This window comes from Podarcis melisellensis, assembly GCF_964234715.1.
Source record: "Podarcis melisellensis genome assembly, chromosome: 9".
NCBI lineage: Eukaryota > Metazoa > Chordata > Lepidosauria > Squamata > Lacertidae > Podarcis > Podarcis melisellensis.
The window spans coordinates 72791371-72809744 of NC_138541.1; the positions used below are offsets into that span (position 1 = coordinate 72791371).

Below are 18374 nucleotides of genomic sequence, written 5' to 3' on the forward strand. Positions count from 1 at the left end.
TTTAAATGCACAGGTGTATAATGGGCCCTTGCTCTGTTCATCTCTTTTTAGGCAGCAACAGGGCAAGACTCATTTCATCTAAAATTGCAGCGCCAAGAGTCCAGATCTTGGAGATGCTGGAGGTAATGCCATCAGCTTGTGGATTCTTCTTGCGGATTATACAACAGTGCAATTATACCCCAAACCAAGCAAAAACTATCTGCTGGTGAGTTGCGCTAGATTTCCCCTACCAGAAGCCCCCGAAACAGCTCCCAGATTGGAGGAGGCTGAGCTATGTCATTCCTCTGTTGTGAATATACCACCACCTCTTCTCACGGTCGTTCCAAGTTGTGACCGTGGCAAACCCGGAAGTAAGCGGCGGGTTTGCTGCTGTTCGCGCATGCGCAGGAGCGGCAAACCCAGAAGTATCCAGCGGGTTTGCCGCCGTTTGCGCATGCTCAGCAGTGGCAATTGCCATTTGCACATGCACAGAAGAGGGCAATTGCCTGCGCACAATGGAGCCTCTCCCAGCAACTTGTTTTGAACTCAAGACAGACCTCCGGAACGGATTATGTTCGCAAATAGAGGTTCCATTGTATCAAGAGAACCCTTTCTTTTAACACAGGCCTCGACACCCAGAGCAGAAAGATCTCCTCCAGCGGTGGCATATGCGAAGCCTATTCGCTGTCTGGAATCTGGGCTGAGACTGTGGCCTGAATCTACAGCGGCATTTCCAGAAAGCAAATCAGTGTATAAAAGGCCTCATAGTAGCTCTGCTATATGTTCCTAGCAGGACTTCAAAAAGCACATAAGTGACAAAGCAGACAATTCCCAGTGTGTTGCCTGCTGCCAGGCCAGGATCCAGAAACCTACATAAGGCAGCTATGTGAGCATCGTCCAGGAGTTTATACCCCTTTTGCCTCAGCAGCACATGGTTCAGAAGGGGAAGAGGCCGTTCTGCATCAGGAATGTTACTGTGCCTTCACCTGTCTGGGTCTTGTGGAAACAGCAGCAGTACCTGAAAAGGAATAGCAGTTAGTTAGATGGCTTGCAGGCCAGACATGTGGGCGTTCAGGGAGTCGGAACCTGCAGTCCCATACAAACTTAAGAACCCCTCTGCTGGATCAGGCCCATGGACCACCTAGTCCAGCATCCTGGTCTCACAGTGGCCAACCAGAAGCTCCAATGGGAAACCCACAAGCAGAAGCTGAGCGCAAGAGGCCCCCTCTCCTCTATGAATTTGTCCAATCCTCTTTTAAAGCCGCCATCTAGGTCGGTGCCCATCACTGCCTCTTGTGGGAGTGAGTTCCATAGTTCCAACTCTGCGCTGCCCAATTCCCATCAGGCATTGCAAATGGCTGGGAATGATGGTCGCTGGCATCCAGCAAGGTCTAGGCCAGTGGTTACCAAACCTTTGGGGGCCACACCCCACCCGCCCACCCAGTTCCATAGAACCATCCCAGTGCTGCACCCCACCCTATCAAAAGCATTATTCAGAAGAGTGGTTTGCCCAACCTACTAAGGAAGATGTTAACACAGTACAATTCGGCTTGGTAACAATTAGTTGCACAAAAATCCAATATAACTTATTTAATTCAGCAAAATTGATGAATTTGATCCAGTGATAGCAGCTTTTCAAAATCCAATAATCATTCCCACCTTCTGTGCCCCCCCTCCACCTCTTTCGTCTTAGTGCCCCCCACGGATTGTAGGAGTGCAAATATCCAGAGTGTAGTGATCAGATGGGATTACTATGAGGAATTATAAAATATTCATCAAGCCAATGCATTGCGTTGACTGGGTTTAATTCATTGACAATCATTTTTGTTCTCATCCCACATGCATCTGTCTTATTTCTCTGCCTGACAGGCATGTATCAGCATTCTAAACACAGGCCAGTTGCTTCATCAGGTACCCTGAGCCATAAAAGATAGTAGGTAGCTTCTTTGATGTAGCAATTGTTAGGTTTGTTAAACTTAGGGCCAGGAAGAGAGTTCAGGAAGAGAGTTCACAAGGAGTTGGTAAATACTGTTTACTGCTGTTTATTACCTCCAGGTTTCCTAAAAGCATTGCTTCCTATTTTATTTACTCTGGACTACTATGCATGCTCAAGTAGGAAATAGTTTCTTTGTAGTTAAAAGGATTTCTTCTGATCTGACTTTGTCCCATGTGGGGTTTTTTTAAATGCTCAGAGGAAATCTGATTGGTTCTTACAAACACTGTGTAAAAAGTTCTTTTGTGAATAAAACGACCTGGGCCAGGGGGTGGAGAGAGATTATTATTATTATACGCACCCCTCCCAGAGTCTTGCGGGTCAAGCCTCTGTGTGTTATTAATCAGAGTCCAATCCTTCCTTTGCTTTGGGAAGGCCACAACAGATGGTACCCCCCACTTTGGTAACTATGTCGCAGGTTCCCCATCCCTGCTGTGGTTGAGTCTCTTTGCTCTATAAAGCCACCTAAGGGACTCTGAAGCCAGATCACATCTCTTCTTACCCCTGGTTTTCCGGGTTGATGTTCGCCTCTTCTGGGATTCAGCCACTGTGTTATCTGGTGCTGGAGACTGCTGCAAGACAGAAACCTTTCTCCGAGTTCTGGTGTTTGGTACCTTGGCTTCCTTAACCATAGTGTGGTCCTCTGTTTGGGGGACAATTCTCTTCCCTTTCTTCCTTCCAGACTTCCTTGTTTCCACAACATTTTTCTGAGAAATACTGGCCACAGTCTCCAGTTTTGTGACCTAGGAGAGACAAAACAGAGCTGAATTTCACGTCCGCAATTCAAGTGTGCACCTGTGAGATAGAATAATGGAACTGTAGAGGCTGAAGGTATCAAACCCCACCATGCAGGAATCACAGAGACAGACGGAGATAAACAAAGAACGATGGGGGGAACTCATTTTTTGAATTCCTCTCTTGCTTCTCTATGGAATGCGAGGGCAGGCAAAGGCACTATAAAAACTGAGGTTGGGAGAAACTGGATTAATAATATGAAATTTAACATCAAACTGGAACTGCATGTGTGAGAAGAATGGAATGGAAAGAGAAAGAGGGGGAAGGACTATGTTGGAATACAGAACGAAACCACCCCCGTGCTCTGCTATTTTCAAAGGAATGCAAACTAAACTGCGACAATTTGGAATGTAATCTAACTGGAAAGATAATGGACTATATTTTTTTCAGCTGAAAGGAGGAAAGGAGTCTGCCAGCTGCAAGGTCAGAGGCTTTCCTATTAATCATTTGCAGTTTGGAATCAGAGCGCTCTTTCTAGGCTGAAAAAATATGGCGAGGACAGTTTATTTGTTAGAACAGAGGGGTCTCCAACAAGCTCTTGAATCACAGGACAAAGTGACACAGAGGCTTTTGGAAAACTGTGAGGAAACTGCTTCCCCCCAGTCATGATGGGAAATATCAACAGTTGGAAGATTGAAGGACACAGCATTATATATGGTTGGGACAATATCATGGGAAAATTACTACACACAGGTAAGAACAATGATTACAGACTGAGTACCTCACTTGAAACTTTATGTTACTTAATATATTAACACCAATTGAAACCAAAAGATTGTAGTTGTTGTATAAGGAATTACTATCTTGAAGGGAATGTAATTGAAATTATTAAGATTTTGGGACGCGGAAAAATTTTTAAAAAGCAAAGAGGAACCCATCAAAACTAGCATGTGAAGAAGTCACTTTAACTGAATCGTATAATTCAGTACATAAATAATTGGTTTTAATAATTGTTTTAATTGGATAAATTTGGCATTGTTATAATGAGGCTGTTATTGAAACGATATTGGAAAATAAATTTAAAAATTATATATATATTTTTAAAAAGAGCTGCCTTACCTTGGAGCTTGAGGTATCAGGATCGGGTTTTACCTGCAACCGTCTCTTGAGTGGCTTTCCTCCTGCAAAACAAAATGAAAGCTCCAGCCCCAGTTTTGCCAGCAATAACTTAAAATGTCTCTGTTGTGTCCAATATCATAGAAGAGAAGAGGAAGCTGCCTCAGTTGTCTGACTGCCTCTCTGGTGTCTTAAGCACAGAGGTGATTCTATGCATATCTGATCCTTCTACCTAGAGAGACCTGGGATGGAACCAATGACCTTCTGCATTCAAATTAAGGGCTCTGCAACTCAGCTATGGTTCTTCCAAAGATCCTCAGTGGGAAGATATTTAGCTCTACCAGAAGCAGAGCGTCTCTGCAAATGTAGTAAACAGGAACCTGATACTTTGGAGCATATTTTCTTTTCTTGTGATTTTGGCATTTATGCCAGAAGACAATTATTAGAGGCCTTACAACTTAAAAGGCTCAATTCTATGCCCCCAACGGTTCAGGACCTGCTCTCGGACAGGAATGATCAAATTACTTTAATAGTGGCCGAATTTTTGAGTGCTGTCCATGTAGAAAGACTGGGCCATTATAAAGAGATTTGGTGGTTCTTAATTGACAGGTGATGTGGTAGTGTTATATTGTACTATTTATGCAAATTGATTTTCTCTGGAGTTAAAGATCTGACTGGGACAAACCTTGTTATGCTGAATTCGTATTTTGCACAATTTGTACACGGTGTTTGTTTGATAATGTGTGGTTTGCTATGCCTAATAAAGGACTGACTTTTTAAAGATCCTCAGTGCAGTTTGGGGTTTGTAGTCAACTAAGTAAAGAGTATACCCATAAAAACTAACAGCCCTATGTTAGTCATGCCTATGTTACACCAGTGGTGGTGTAGTTGGTTAGAGTGTCACACTAGGGCTTGGGAGACCAGAGTTCGAATCCACCACTTTGTCATGAAACTCACTGGGTAATCGTTGGGCCAGTCATTCACTTCCAGCCTAAACTGGATTGTAGGGATTAACTTAGATGGTGGGTAGGGAGCCATGTATGTCACCTTGAGCTGCATGGAGAAGGTGGGATATCAATACAACAAATAAATATTAACAGCAATGTGTCTACTCTGAGTAGCACCTCCACAACCTACCACCTTTTGCCTTTGAGGAACCAACCTACATCTCCCAATCAAGCGCTGCAGAAATTGGCCTTGTTTTGGAGGCACATCAGGGTATATTAAGCTGAAAGACTTTCTCAAGGAAGAGCAAGGAGTCTCCCTGTTTAAAAGCCTAAATCTTTACTTAACAAGCCGTGTGAGAGGCTGGATCAAAAACGATTTGCTCCCTTCGCAACTCAATGTATTGGTATCCAGGAGAAATCACTGACAGGCGATTCAAGGAGCCCCCGATACTCACCTTTTGGGGCCATTGGTCCAGGACTGCCCTGCAAGGGAAGAAGAGGGCCCAGAATGTAACCAGTACTAAAAACAAAAACCTCATCTTGAGTTTTGGTGCTGGGAACATAAGACACAAACAACTAGGTAAAGGTAAAGGGACCCCTGACCATTAGGTCCAGTCATGGCCGACTCTGGGGTTGCGGCGCTCATCTCGCTTTACTGGCCGAGGGAGCCGGCGTATAGCTTCTGGGTCATGTGGCCAGCATGACTAAGCCGCTTCTGACGAACCAGAGCAGCGCACGGAAACGCTGTTTACCTTCCCGCCAGAGCAGTACCTATTTATCTACAGTGATACCTCAGGTTAAGTACTTAATTCGTTCTGGAGGTCCATTCTTAACCTGAAACTGTTCTTAACCTGAAGCCCCACTTTAGCTAATGGGGCCTCCCATGGCTGCCGCACCGCCGGAGCATGATTTCTGTTCTCATCCTGAAGCAAAGTCCTTAACCCGAGGTGCTATTTCTGGGTTAGCGGAGTCTGTAACCTGAAGAGTATGTAACCCGAGGTATCACTGTACTTGCACTTTGACGTGCTTTTGAACTGTTAGGTTGGCAGGAGCTGGGACTGAGCAATGGGAGCTCACCTTGTCGCGGGGATTTGAACCGCCTACCTTCTGATCGGCAAGTCCTAGGCTCTGTGGTTTAACCCACAGGTTATTTCACGCTGTCTTCCAGATGCCAAGATTTACAGACCATGACATTTTGAAATGCTCACAAAGGGCCACGTGTTCTCCAACCTTGAAGGAAGAGGGGCCAGCACACTGCAGCACCTGACCCCCCAGGAAAGCAACTGGTGTCCTTCCCTCAGGCTCCTACCTGGAACCAGACGGTCCTGCCATTGGCATCTCGCAGGGTCTGCATGCCTGGGACGAAATAGCACTGAGTCCACTCCTGGAACATGGTGTAATCAGACGTCCTAACGGGATCATAACCTTTGCCACCTATTGGGAAGAAGGCAAGGAGAAATGTGAATGCAGGAATGCATTTCTATCAAGCTGTACACGGTAACCCTGTACAGTGGCAGTGGCGTAGCGTGGGGGTGCAGGGGGGGGGCAGCCGCACCGGGCGCAACTCTCTGCCCCTACCTGGCTCACTCACTCTCTCACAGTGCTGGCTGTGCGAATCCGATCCGAGCTGCCGGGTCGCGCCCACTGTGGAGGGGGAGGGTGCCAGGCGTGCGTTGCGTTGCGGAGCGGAGAGAGAGCAAGGGAGGGACTATCTGGGGGAGGGACAGTGCAGCGGCCGCCCAGCGCAGCGCTGAGCGCGGGAGAGAACCATACCCGACCAGCCCAGGCAGCAGCAAGAAGAAGCTGGCAGCGGCAGCAGGTTAGGGGTTAGGGGCGCAAATTACTTGCCTTGCCCCGGGTTAGGGGGCGCAAATTACTTGCCTTGCCCCGGGTGCTGACAACCCATGCTACGCCACTGTACAGTGGTACCTTGATTTAAGACTATAATCCGTTCTGGAAGTCTGGTCTCAAAACAAAGCAGACTTAAAACAAGGTGTGCTTTCCCATAGAAAGTAATTGAAAATGGGTTGATCCGTTCTAGACAATGAAAAACACCCCCTTAAACAGCAATTTAACACAAATTTTACTGTCTAACGAGACCATTGATCCATAAAATGAAGGCAATAATCAATGTTACTGTACTATAAAATAAATAAGACAGTATTGTAGATGAAAAAATATAACATTCCCCCCCCCCTTTACGTGCACTGATGATAGTTATTGTTTGGATGGGGGGCTTTTATCCATTTCTGCAGTCGCACCACAATCAACCAGTAGCTGAACTGGGTTCCGCACAGTCACAAAAACCAAGTCAAAAGCCACAGTCACAGGTCAGTCCCATAAAACGAAGTCACAGTCAAAAAACCGAGAAAGCCACACAAACCAGAATGCAAAAAATAGCAAAAACAAAACCTCCAAATATCACCTCTGTGTTGCACCCGGAGCTCTCATTTCTGGGTTGCAATTGGACTTAATCCAAAACGGACTTATAACAGACTTTAGTCAAGGTACTACTGTACCTATTTACTTGGGAGGAGAAGTAACAAGTTGAAGGGTAGCAAGGTTTGCCTCCACCCCTCCTCGAATTTCACTCCAACCCTGCAAATCCACTCAGATGCTTAAAAAAAAACTAGCAGTGTATAAATTTTATGAAATAAAAATCCATCCATCCACCCCCCTCAAACCTACACACTTTTGCAGCTCTTGAATGATACACAGAATATGGAGGGGAAGCATTTTGGGTTGTCCTCAACCTGGTCCTTACCCAGATTCACAACCTCCATGGGCACCAGGTGACAGAGCTCCAGCAGGTCGGGGTTCTCCTGTTTTGGCTTCACCTTTTTCCTAGAGGTTAGTCCAGGTGCCTGCAAGGGGAAGGCCAGCAGTCAAGGGAGGCTGAGCAAAAGAGGACCCAACTCAGGTGCTTCCCATACGGCCTTCATCCTTCCTCCAGGGTCTCTCACACATACACCCAAAGACTAATGTGCTAAAAAATAAAACTCAGTGGGAGTGCTGGGAAGCAGGGCTCCCTCCATTGACGCTGCTGCGGCACGTCAGTGCCATCAGGCTTCCTCTCCCCTCAGCTCTCCCCTGGAGCCAGGCATCCCACCAGGCGGCCTCAGCAGGGCAGACAGGAAGCAGAAGGCTCATGTCATCAGCTTTGCTGGAGGCCCAGCTCCACCGGTGTGATGGCTTGTGAATGCTCTTCGCAAGAAATGCCTCTGCTCACTCAGAGATACATAGAAACAGACTTTATTTTACATATCTCTATGTGGGACAAGAAGCTACAGTTAGAACTGGATATGGAACAAGTGATTGGCTCAAAATTAGGAAAGGAGTACGACAAGGCTGTATATTGTCTCCCTGCTTATTTAATTCATCATGCGAAAGGCTGGACTGGATGAATCCCTAGCCGGAATTAAGATTGCCAGAAGAAATATCAACAACCTCAGATATGAAGATGACACAACATTGATGGCAGAGAGGAGGAATTAAAGAACCTTTTAATGAGGGTGAAAGAGGAGAGCACAAAATATGGTTTGAAGCTCAACATCAAAAAACCTAAGATCATGGCCACTGGTCCCATCACCTCCTGGCAAATAGAAGGGGAAGAAATGGAGGCAGTGAGAGATTTTACCTTCTTGGGCTCCATGATCACTGCAGATGGTGACAGCAGCCACAAAATTAAAAGACGCCTGCTTCTTGAGAGAAAAGCAATGACAAATCTAGACAGCATCTTAAAAAGCAGAGACATCACCTTGCCAACAAAGGTCTGTATAGTTAAAGCTATGGTTTTCCCAGTAGTGATGTATGGAAGTGAGAGCTGGACCATAAAGAAGGCTGGTCACCGAAGAATTGATGCTTATGAATTATGGTGCTGGAGGAGACTCTTGAGAGTCCCATGGACTGCAAGAAGATCAAACGTATCCATTCTTCAGGAAATCAGCCGTGAGTGCTGACTGGAAGGACAGATCCTGAAGCTGAGGCTCCAATACTTTGGCCACCTCATGAGAAGACTCCCTGGAAAAGACCCTGATGTTGGGAAAGATGGAGGGCACAAGGAGAAGGGGACGGCAGAGGACGAGATGGTTGGACAGTGTTCTCGAAACTACCAGCATGAGTTTGACCAAACTGCGGGAGGCAGTGGAAGACAGGAGTGCCTGGCGTGCTCTGGTCCATGGGGTCACGAAGAGTTGGACACGACGAAACGACTAAACAACAACAACACAGGCAGCTTATTACAATCATGCATCTGAATCCTCCGGCTCAGATTCTGGGAGTGGCTTACGCCGGTTTCTTCTCCAACAGAAAAAGCGGGGAAGTTTCACGTGATGCCTCTCCCCCCCCCCTCCTCTTTAACTCTCTCCTTTCCCTGGCATACAGAATAGGCATTGTCACACTGTGTGTGCCAGAACTTCCTGTGTGGTGCTGAGGCTCTGGTTCAACATCTGAGAGCCGTCCCACCTCCTGGCTCTCCCCTCCTTCCTCAATCGCCACTTCCTGCCCACCTCCCTCTGCCTGTTCCTGCTCCTCCTCTGCATTCTCTGGCAATACCATGACAATCGAGCACCTCCTGCCCCTGAACTGTGTCAGTCGCTCATGAGAGGAACTACAGTGGTACCTCTGGTTGCGAACGGGATCTGTTCTGGAGGCCCGTTCACAACATGAAAAAACTGCAACCTGAAGCGCTGTATCTGCGTATGCGCGAAGCGCGATTTAGTGTTTATGCGCATGCGTGAGCGTGAGCGGCAAAACCCAGAAGTAACCCTTTCTGGTACTTCCAGGTCACCGCAGGACGTAACCTGAAAGAACGTAACACGAGGCATGACTGTACTGTTTAGAAATTGGTGCCTGAGTTTGGGTTTTGATTTTCCTCTTCCCTCCCTGTTCCTTTTCCCTTGTGTGTGTGTGTGTTTTAGATTGTAAGCTGCTTTGGGAGCCTTTTTGACTGAGGAGCCTGGCACAAGCGACTCTAAATAAGTAAATAAAAAAAAGAGAAGCTATTCTCGTGAGTAAGCTGAATGTTTGAGTGAGGCTACGCCAAGTAGCTTTGCCCCACATCCCCACACCGCACATGTCAGATAGTCTGGCCCCTTCATGACCATGCAAACATCTGCAGAGATGCAGCAAAGGTTTCCATAATGTTTTGAGGCTTGCATGATCACAATTCCAGCTGGTATCAATATGAATACAAAGGTTTTCTCCCTGCAAGCATGCACACTGAAGAGGGGCGTGGGAACATACACACAGCCTGCTAGATCCTGTTCTCACTGCGGCCAGCCAGCTGCCTCTGGCAAACCCGCAAGCAGAACCAAGCAGAACTCAAGGGCCCTCCCCCCCCCATTCCTGTGGCTTCCAGCCACTGGTATCCAGAATTAACAGTAGCCTTCAATAGCTCTCTCTTTATCTAATCCTCTTTCAAAGCCATCTAGGAGACAGTTCCATAATTTAGCTATGCACCATGTGAAAAAGTACTTTATATTAACTGTCCCAAATCTTCCAAAATTCAGCTTCATTGGATGTCCATGAATTCTAATGTTACAAGAAAGGGAGAAAAATGTTTCTCTGCTCATTACAATCATTCTGGACTCACAGCTGTCCATGGAGGCGCAGGTCAATTCTGTGTCCAGGGCAGCTGTTTTTCAGCTCCATCTGGTACGCAGGCTGAGACCCTACCTGCCCGCAGACTGTCTTGCCAGAGTAGTGCATGCTCTAGTTGTCTCCCACTTGGACTACTGCAATGCACTCTATGTGGGGCTCCCTTTAAAGGTGACCCGGAAACTACAACTAATCCAGAATTTGGCAGCTAGACTGGTGACTGGGAGCGGCCGCCGAGACCATATAACATTGGTCTTGAAAGACCTACACTGGCTCCCAGTACGTTTCCAAGCACAATTCAAAGTGTTGGTGCTGACCTTTAAAGCCCTAAATGGCCTTGGTCCAGTATACCTGAAGGAGCGTCTCCAACCCCATCATACAGCCTGGACACTGAGGTCCAGCACCGAGGGCCTTCTTGCGGTTCCCTCACTGTGAGAAGCCAAGTTACAGGGAACCAGGCAAAGGCCCTTCTCGGTAGTGGCACCCGCCCTGTGGAACGCCCTCCCACCAGATGTCAAAGAGAAAAATAGCTACCAAACCTTTAGAAGACATCTGAAGGCAGCCCTGTTTAGGGAAGCTTTTAATAGGTTATTGTAATGTTTAATAGGTTATTGTATTTTAGTGTTCTGTTGGAAGCCGCCCAGAGTGGCTGGGGAAACCCAGATGGGTGGGGTATAAATAAATTATTATTATTATTATTATTATTATTATTATTATTATTATTATTATTATTATTATTTTCTCCAAGTTGTGCTTAATTTTATAAACGTCTTATCTTGTTGCCTCTTCCTTGCCTTTTCTCTAAACTAAAAAGTCCCGAACGTTGCGACCTTCCTTCGTAGGAGTATCACTCCACCAACCCCCCGATCATTTTGGCCCTCCTTTTCTGAATCTTACCCAACTCTACAACATCCTTGGTGAGGTGCAGCTCCCAATTCCCCAGCCATTGGCTGAGGCAGCTGGAACGGATGGGAGCTGTGGTCCAGAGACACCCAAAGACCTAAAGCAGAAGGACAGTGACCTGTTCCACATGGTGGGATGAGAAAGGCTGAGCAACAGAGCAAGAAAACTCCCTCCTTGCTTATAGGAAGCCTGGAGTCAGGAAGCAGGGTGCTGACTGGACCTGTGGTCTGATCCTGCGGGATCCGCCTCGCGTCCTCTCACCTGTTCCTGGGGCTTCAGGTCCTCCAGAACATTCCGTGCCTTCTCAAAGGGAGGGATTTTCAACCTGGAAGAGGCCACAGAAATGATTTCAAATGACTGCCAAAGAGTGGGAACGGTGAAATTTCAGTGACACTGTGCAAATTTCATAAAATTTGATTTTTAAAATGCCTCAAAAACGGTTTACAAGAAAAATACAACAATGAAGTTACCAATAAGAATTAACAACAATTTAAGACTTGCGAAAAGTCTTAATAAACTAGATACAGGTTAAATTTTGCATTATACGCTACCTACCTGAGCACAACCCACCCAAGACAGCTCACGATATCAAACACAACATAATTAACAACCGTTAAAGTAAGCCCTAATTGCAGCATTTTTCAAAAAAGCACTTTTCAAAAGGCTAGTGAAAAACATGACACGACAGCAATGTCAGAACTCAAAAACTCTCCCTTTGAGGACAGCTCCTTAAAAGGCCTTGATGGTTAAAGAAAAGGGATGGTATCCGCAATACAAAATACTTCTCCAAAATCCCACAAACCCCCTAGATGCAATCAAAAAACAATGGGAGAATGACATAGGCTATGAGATTAACCCCACTCAATGGACCAGAATGTGGTCTAAACCCCCCTTTAAATCCATATCAACGAAAAGAAAAGAACTCACTCTGAAACTCACCTACAGGTGGTACCTAACACCAAGAAAACTAGCACTAATACACCCAGGAACCTAACCAAAATGCTGGAGAGGGTGGGTGCACCTCCACAGGCACATACCTCCACATGTGGTGGGAGTGCCCCAAAATCCAACTATTCTAGACAACAGCCACATGAGAAATATGTAAAATAACCAAGCAAGTATTAGACATCACCCCAGAATTGGCCCTACTAAACATCTTCCAAGACCACAATGCCCATTTACACCACAAAGAACTCATAACCCACCCACCCACCCACCCACCCACCATAATCAGACACTGGAGAGACCTGTCAGGAGTAAGCATGGACCAATGGTACCAAATAGTATGGGAAACAGCCCTACTAGAAAAATTAACCAATAAACTGAAACTGACGCGGGGACAAACAGAAAAAGACGCCTTTATGGCTCCCCTTTATCACATACACAGCCCAACAAGACAATGGCAATAACCCACCAACAGCATACAAATCAATATGGCTAACCTGATCCAAAACACCCACCCCACTCACACACAAAAACAAAGATCACCACAGCCAATCACAAACAAACAACCACATCCTAGGCCAACCCCAACCTCTCTCACCACCAAAGGAACACAAGTGAACAGCACAAGCAACGCTGACACCAAACCCTACATACATTAAGCATAATAGAAACATCGCCACCCGACCCCACCCCCACCCATCTTCCCTCCCTCCAACCCCCCTTTTTTCCCCCCTCTCCCCCTAATGTCTCAACAAATGAAACGGATTTGTAAAAATGTTACATGGAAAAAATACGAGAGACATTACACTTACTTCTGTAAAACAAGAAAATCTTTAATAAAAATAAATAAATACATACATAAAAGAATATCTGCTTCAATTTTGCAACATAGAGGTCATGCGCAGCTACACAGGGAGGGAGTTGCACAAGGAGAAGGACACCACAGAAGAGGAGTCATCGCTTGTGCCCACGATTACAGAGGTTTCCAGGACCAGAGCGACCTGGGCAGGAATGTTCCCAGCCTGGCAGACTCTGCTCCCCGGGCACAAGTGAGAGTCAGACACCTGCTCACCTGTAGAGAATCTCAGCCCGGAGATAATTGCCAACGCCGTTGAAAAACTTCTGGTTTAGCAGAGCCTCGCAGATGGGCTTGTCAAAAGCCTTGTCCGAGAGGTTCCTCAGCACGTTTTCCCTGCAACAGAGGAGGGCTTGTTAAACGGGCCGCTTAGCATCAGTCTTTTTTATCCGAAGGGCCACATCACAACCTACCGGGGGGGGGGGGGTGGGGGCAAGAGGCAAAAGTAGCCTGGCAAGCAAGAGGCGTTATCCCAGTTCAAGGGCACATTCCAGCCCGGCCAGAGGTCTCAAAGAGGTTGCTGAGAAGGGAAGCCTATTGAGAAGGGCATGGTTTGACAAGAGTCCCAAGGACCAGGTGAAGAGGGGGCTGCTTAACAGGAGTCTAAAGCTTTGCACAAACACATGCTGGAGACTAAATGGCAGTGTGGCATAGTGGTTAGAGTGTTGGAGATCCTCATTCAGCTATGAAGCTTACTGGGTGACCCTGGGCCAGAATAACAGCTGAGGGGACAGCAGCAGTATGAAGTAAAGCCGGTTTTCCACATAGGCAAAGCGCCTTCACAGAGAAGCCTAAGGGTTAATTAGAGCCATGCATTTCCCCAGCACATCACCAGTCAGAGCCTGCTGTTTCCCACACCAATCAAAACAAATCTATCTGATTCAGGCCCCACCTAGAAATATGGAGATCTTTTATATACAAATATATTTTAATCCTATTACTATTTAATTGCGGGGGTTTTTTTAATAACCACGGGTTTGTCCCGTCCCCCCCAATGTTTTCAGCTGCTCCTATTTTATCTGTAAGCCGCCTCGAGTTCCTGTTGGGGAAAAGGTGGGGTATAAATAAATAAAGTCAGAACAAGACCACCTCCCATTTTTGAAGGGTCTTTTATTTTCCCAAGATGTCAGTTGCTTTCATAAATGAATGAGGGTGGCAGGCGAGAATTCTACCACTGAACCACCAAAAATTTTCTTAAGTCAATAATTTTTTTAATAAATAAATAAATGAGGGTGGATGTGACGAAAGGGGCAGCAGAGGAGGTGGGAAATTCACCTAAAACCTAAATCGAGGGGCCAAAACAACTTTACCAGCCCCAGATATTATGCTGCTTGGAGGGGGCGGGGGACATTATTTGCTGCTCTGCCTCAGGCGGCAAAATGGGATGCGGGTGGCGCTGTGGGTTAAACCACAGAGCCTAGGACTTGCCGATCAGAAGGTCGGCGGTTCAAATCCCTGTGACGGAGTGAGCTCCCATTGCTTGGTCCCTGCTCCTGCCAACCTAGCAGTTCGAAAGCATGTCAAAGTGCAAGTAGATAAATAAGTACCGCTCTGGCAGGAAGGTAAATGGCGTTTCCATGCGCTGCTCTGGTTCGCCAGAAGCAGCTTAGTCATGCTGGCCACATGACTCGGAAGCTGTACGCCGGCTCCCTCGGCCAATAAGCAAGATGAGCGCCGCAACCCCAGAGTCGGCCACGACTGGACCTAATAGTCAGGGGTCCCTTAACCTTTACCTAAGGTGGCCAAGCGCCTTGGGGCAGCCGGTATAGGCAATGCTCACCTGAACTTCTCATACTCCAGAATCACACAGGGCCCTCGGTCCACCTGCCAGGAACCGCTCACCTCCCATCGGCCAAATCTGCGGAAGTCCACGAAGCAGAGGGCGCGGGGCGGGCTTCCTCGGGTGTAGAAGCGCAGGTGCGCATGCTTTGGCATCTCAGACACGGGGACAAATTTGAAGTTGCCAGACATACCAAAACGGAAAATGATATCCATTGGCTCTTGAGCTGCCTGCTTCCCTCGGACTGCGGAGACCCGCCTTTTGGACGGAGCGGGGCCCTCCTGTTTGAGCGGCGTGAGGGTGAGCTTCAGCTCCTTGCCCCTCGAGACGGCCGAGATCAGGTACCTGTCGCTCTCAAAGGGCACATCTGGATTCTTGCTCACTTCCGACTTCTCCACTTTACCTGAGAAAATGAGACCCCCGCACTCCTCATTGATGTACCGGCTGTTTAGAAACAATTCTGGACCTTCCGGCATCCTAAAGACATGGAGGAGCTGAGATAGGAAACACAGCTGAAGGAGAAAGAGGGAAAAGGTGAGTTTTAAAAATGTTTCTTAAAGAGAAGGGTGGAGAGCCTCATACCTGGGGTCCCAATGCAGCCCTCTGGGTATCTATATACAGTGGTACCTCTGGTTAAGTACTTAATTCGTTCCGGAGGTCTGTTCTTAACCTGAAACTGTTCTTAACCTGAAGGACCACTTTAGCTAATGGGGCCTCCCGCTGCTGCTGCCCTGCCGGAGCACGATTTCTGTTCTCATCCTGAAGCAAAGTTCTTAACCTGAGGTACTATTTCTGGGTTAGCGGAGTCAAACCTGAAGCGTCTGTATCCTGAAGTGTCTGTAACCCGAGGTACCACTGTATGGCCCACAGGACTCTTCCCAGGCCACAGTCCTCACTGGCCCCCCTTTGCACCCTTCAGGGGTGCTTTTACCTGGCTGAAATGTGTCCTTCAATTCTCCTGCTTACTGGCCCCGCCCACCACCGGCATGCCCCCCCTCCCAAAAGGCTGAGAAGGGAATGTGGCCCCCACAGGTCCAGACAGAGGGAGCGGGGGCCATATGGGCCACTTGATTCCAAAAGGGGCCTCGGTCAGCATATTTCTCTATATTTTCCATTTTGTCTTTATATGCAGATACGGTTCAAGCCTTGAAATAAAATTATTTGTCAGCATAACTTTTGCGAAAATTATTTATATACTTATTTAGAAGACTTATCCCCCCAGGGTAAAAAAAAGGGAGGGGCACATTATCTACCTGCCCGGCTCTGCAAGGCCCTGGGCTGGAAAAGGTTCCCTGGCCCTGATCCAAAAGGGTGAGATTCCCAGGTGGGAGAAGAATAACGAACATCCATTAAAATATGCAGTTATAAAACAGCGAAAAGTAAACAAATGCAAACAGGAAGTCAAAGATTAAAGTCGCTGGAGGGAAGCAACAGTAAACCATTAAATCAGAGGTTGGAAATGGAGGTCTAGCAGAGATGACAGGCGGTAGAAGGGGGTCTGGGAAAGAGGCCACTCAGCCCTGTTTAGGGAAGCTTTTAATGTTTGATGTATTACAGTATTTTAATATTTTTGGGGAAGCTGCCCAGAGGGGCTGGGGAAGCCCAGCCAGATGGGCGGGGTATAAATAATAAATTATTATTATTATTATTATTATTATTATTATTATTATTAATCTCACCTGGGGCCGCTGGCTGCCTCCCAGTCTGGGCATTAAGCAAAGAGGGAGGAAACCAAAGACAGCACATGGAGCTCCTCGGAGAGAAAGGCGGGATAGAAACGAGGTAAATAAATAAAACTAATTGAGGAAATGGCCAGCATAGAAATGCAGTATAGAACTCTGGAGGGGTTCTGGGGGAAAAAGAGACGCCTCTTTCCACTTACGGTGATGCGTTGCCAAAGCCTGGGAGGACCCTGGAGAATTCTGTGCTGTTTGCTGTTTTCATTAAATCTTCTGCACCACCAACAGGGACGCCCGGGACTCCCTCTCCACGGGACGCGGCGTCTATTTGGGCTTTCCTTGCGTCCTCTGCCGTTGCCAACTTTCAATAAAATCTTCAAAATAAACCTATAACGCGTTCTAGGCGGAAGGACAGGAGATGGCGGCGTCGGAGATGGCTTCCAGGAGGAGCGAAGGGAAAGGCGCTCTGCGTATGCCCAGAGGCTATCTTTCCTTGAACCACCCGAACGGCTGGTTGCGTAACCGCAGCGCCGAGCGGTTCCACGGGCGCAGCGCCCGCGCGCTTTAAGCCGCCTCTCCCTCCGAGGGCGCAGATGCCTAGATGGAGCCCGGCTCCGACCCACGAGGGAATCCGCGCAAGAAGCGCCCCTCGGCGGGCGGAGAGGCGCGGGGCTCGTCGCGCGGAGGCTGCGCTTGCAAGTCTCGGAGGGGAGGGCGCGCGCGCTTCCACGCCCACGCAGGGGAGGATCCGTGCCAGGGCAGAATCCGATTAGAGCTGGGGCGCGCCTGGCTCTGATCTCGAACTTGGGTGCCCCCAGCTGGTGTTGGGCTACGCCCCCCATCATCCCTGGCACTGGACCTGGTTGCTAGGGATGATGGGAGTTGTAGTCCAGCAACACCTGGGGTAAGCTATGGTTTTCCCTGTCGTGATGTATGGAAGTGAGAGCTGGACCATAAAGAAAGCTGATCACCGAAGAATTGATGCTTTTGAATTATGGTGCTGGAGGAGACTCTTGAGAGTCCCATGGACTGCAAGAAGATCAAACCTCTCCATTCTGAAGCAGTGGCGTAGCGTGGGGGGTGCAGGGGGGGCCGGCTGCACCGGGCGCAACATCTGGGGGTTAGAGTTAGGGGGCGCAAATCCATGGGTTAGGGGGCGCAAATCCATGGGTTAGGGGGTGCAAATTACTTGCCTTGCCCCGGGTGCTGACAACCCACACTATGCCACTGTTCTGAAGGAAATCAGCCCTGAGTGCTCACTGGAAGGACAGATCCTGAAGCTGAGGCTCCAATACTTTGGCCACCTCATGAGAAGAGAAGACTCCCTGGAAAAGACCCTGGTGCTGGGAAAGGGCACAAGGAGAAAGATCGACAGAGGACGAGATGGTTGGATAGTGTTCTCAAAGCTACCAGCATGAGATTGACCAAACTCCGGGAGGCAGTGGAAGATAGGAGTGCCTGACATGCTCTGGTCCACGGGGTCACGAAGAGGCGGACATGACTAAAGGACTAAACAACAACAACACCTGGGGGTACCCAAGTTCGAGGAAAGCTGGAGAAACTTATTCATCCTGCAGAGTCTATGGAACTCGCTGCCACTGGAGGTGTGCGGTGGTGGCGTGAAAAGATCAGGCCATGGTTAAGAAGAGCAGGTGGGGCCCGATCCAGAAGACTCTGCTTATCATGCTCTTATGCTGTTCTTTTTAAAGTACCCCAAGTTTATTCAGCATTAAGGACTTTTTATTTTCTTTAAAGTCAGGCAAGGGAAGGGATAAATAATGAAAAGTTAGGCACCGATTCTGACTGGGTCCTTGTTCTTCTAATCCCCTGCTTGGAGGGAGAT

At 47.8% G+C, this 18374-nt stretch overlaps 1 protein-coding gene across 2 annotated transcripts; it reads right to left on the reverse strand.

Moving 5' to 3' along the window:
* Positions 1-481: 481 nt before the first annotated feature.
* On the reverse strand, positions 482-17302 carry NEIL1 (nei like DNA glycosylase 1). 2 transcript variants are annotated; one of them, XM_081925634.1, is made up of 10 exons: positions 16735-17238; positions 14853-15364; positions 13289-13408; positions 11533-11596; positions 7535-7634; positions 6080-6204; positions 5226-5253; positions 3827-3888; positions 2475-2715; positions 482-997 (listed from the first exon to the last, which is right to left on the reverse strand). In XM_081925634.1, exons 2-10 carry the CDS (start codon positions 15326-15328, stop codon positions 951-953), a joined length of 1263 nt encoding a protein of 420 aa, XP_081781760.1. In that variant the 5' UTR covers positions 15329-15364; positions 16735-17238; the 3' UTR covers positions 482-950. The 2 variants fall into 2 exon arrangements, with proteins under 2 accessions (XP_081781760.1, XP_081781759.1); XM_081925633.1 differs by lacking the exon at positions 482-997 and adding an exon at positions 1555-1660 and having other exon boundaries at positions 2447-2715; positions 16735-17302.
* Positions 17303-18374: the final 1072 nt, after the last annotated feature.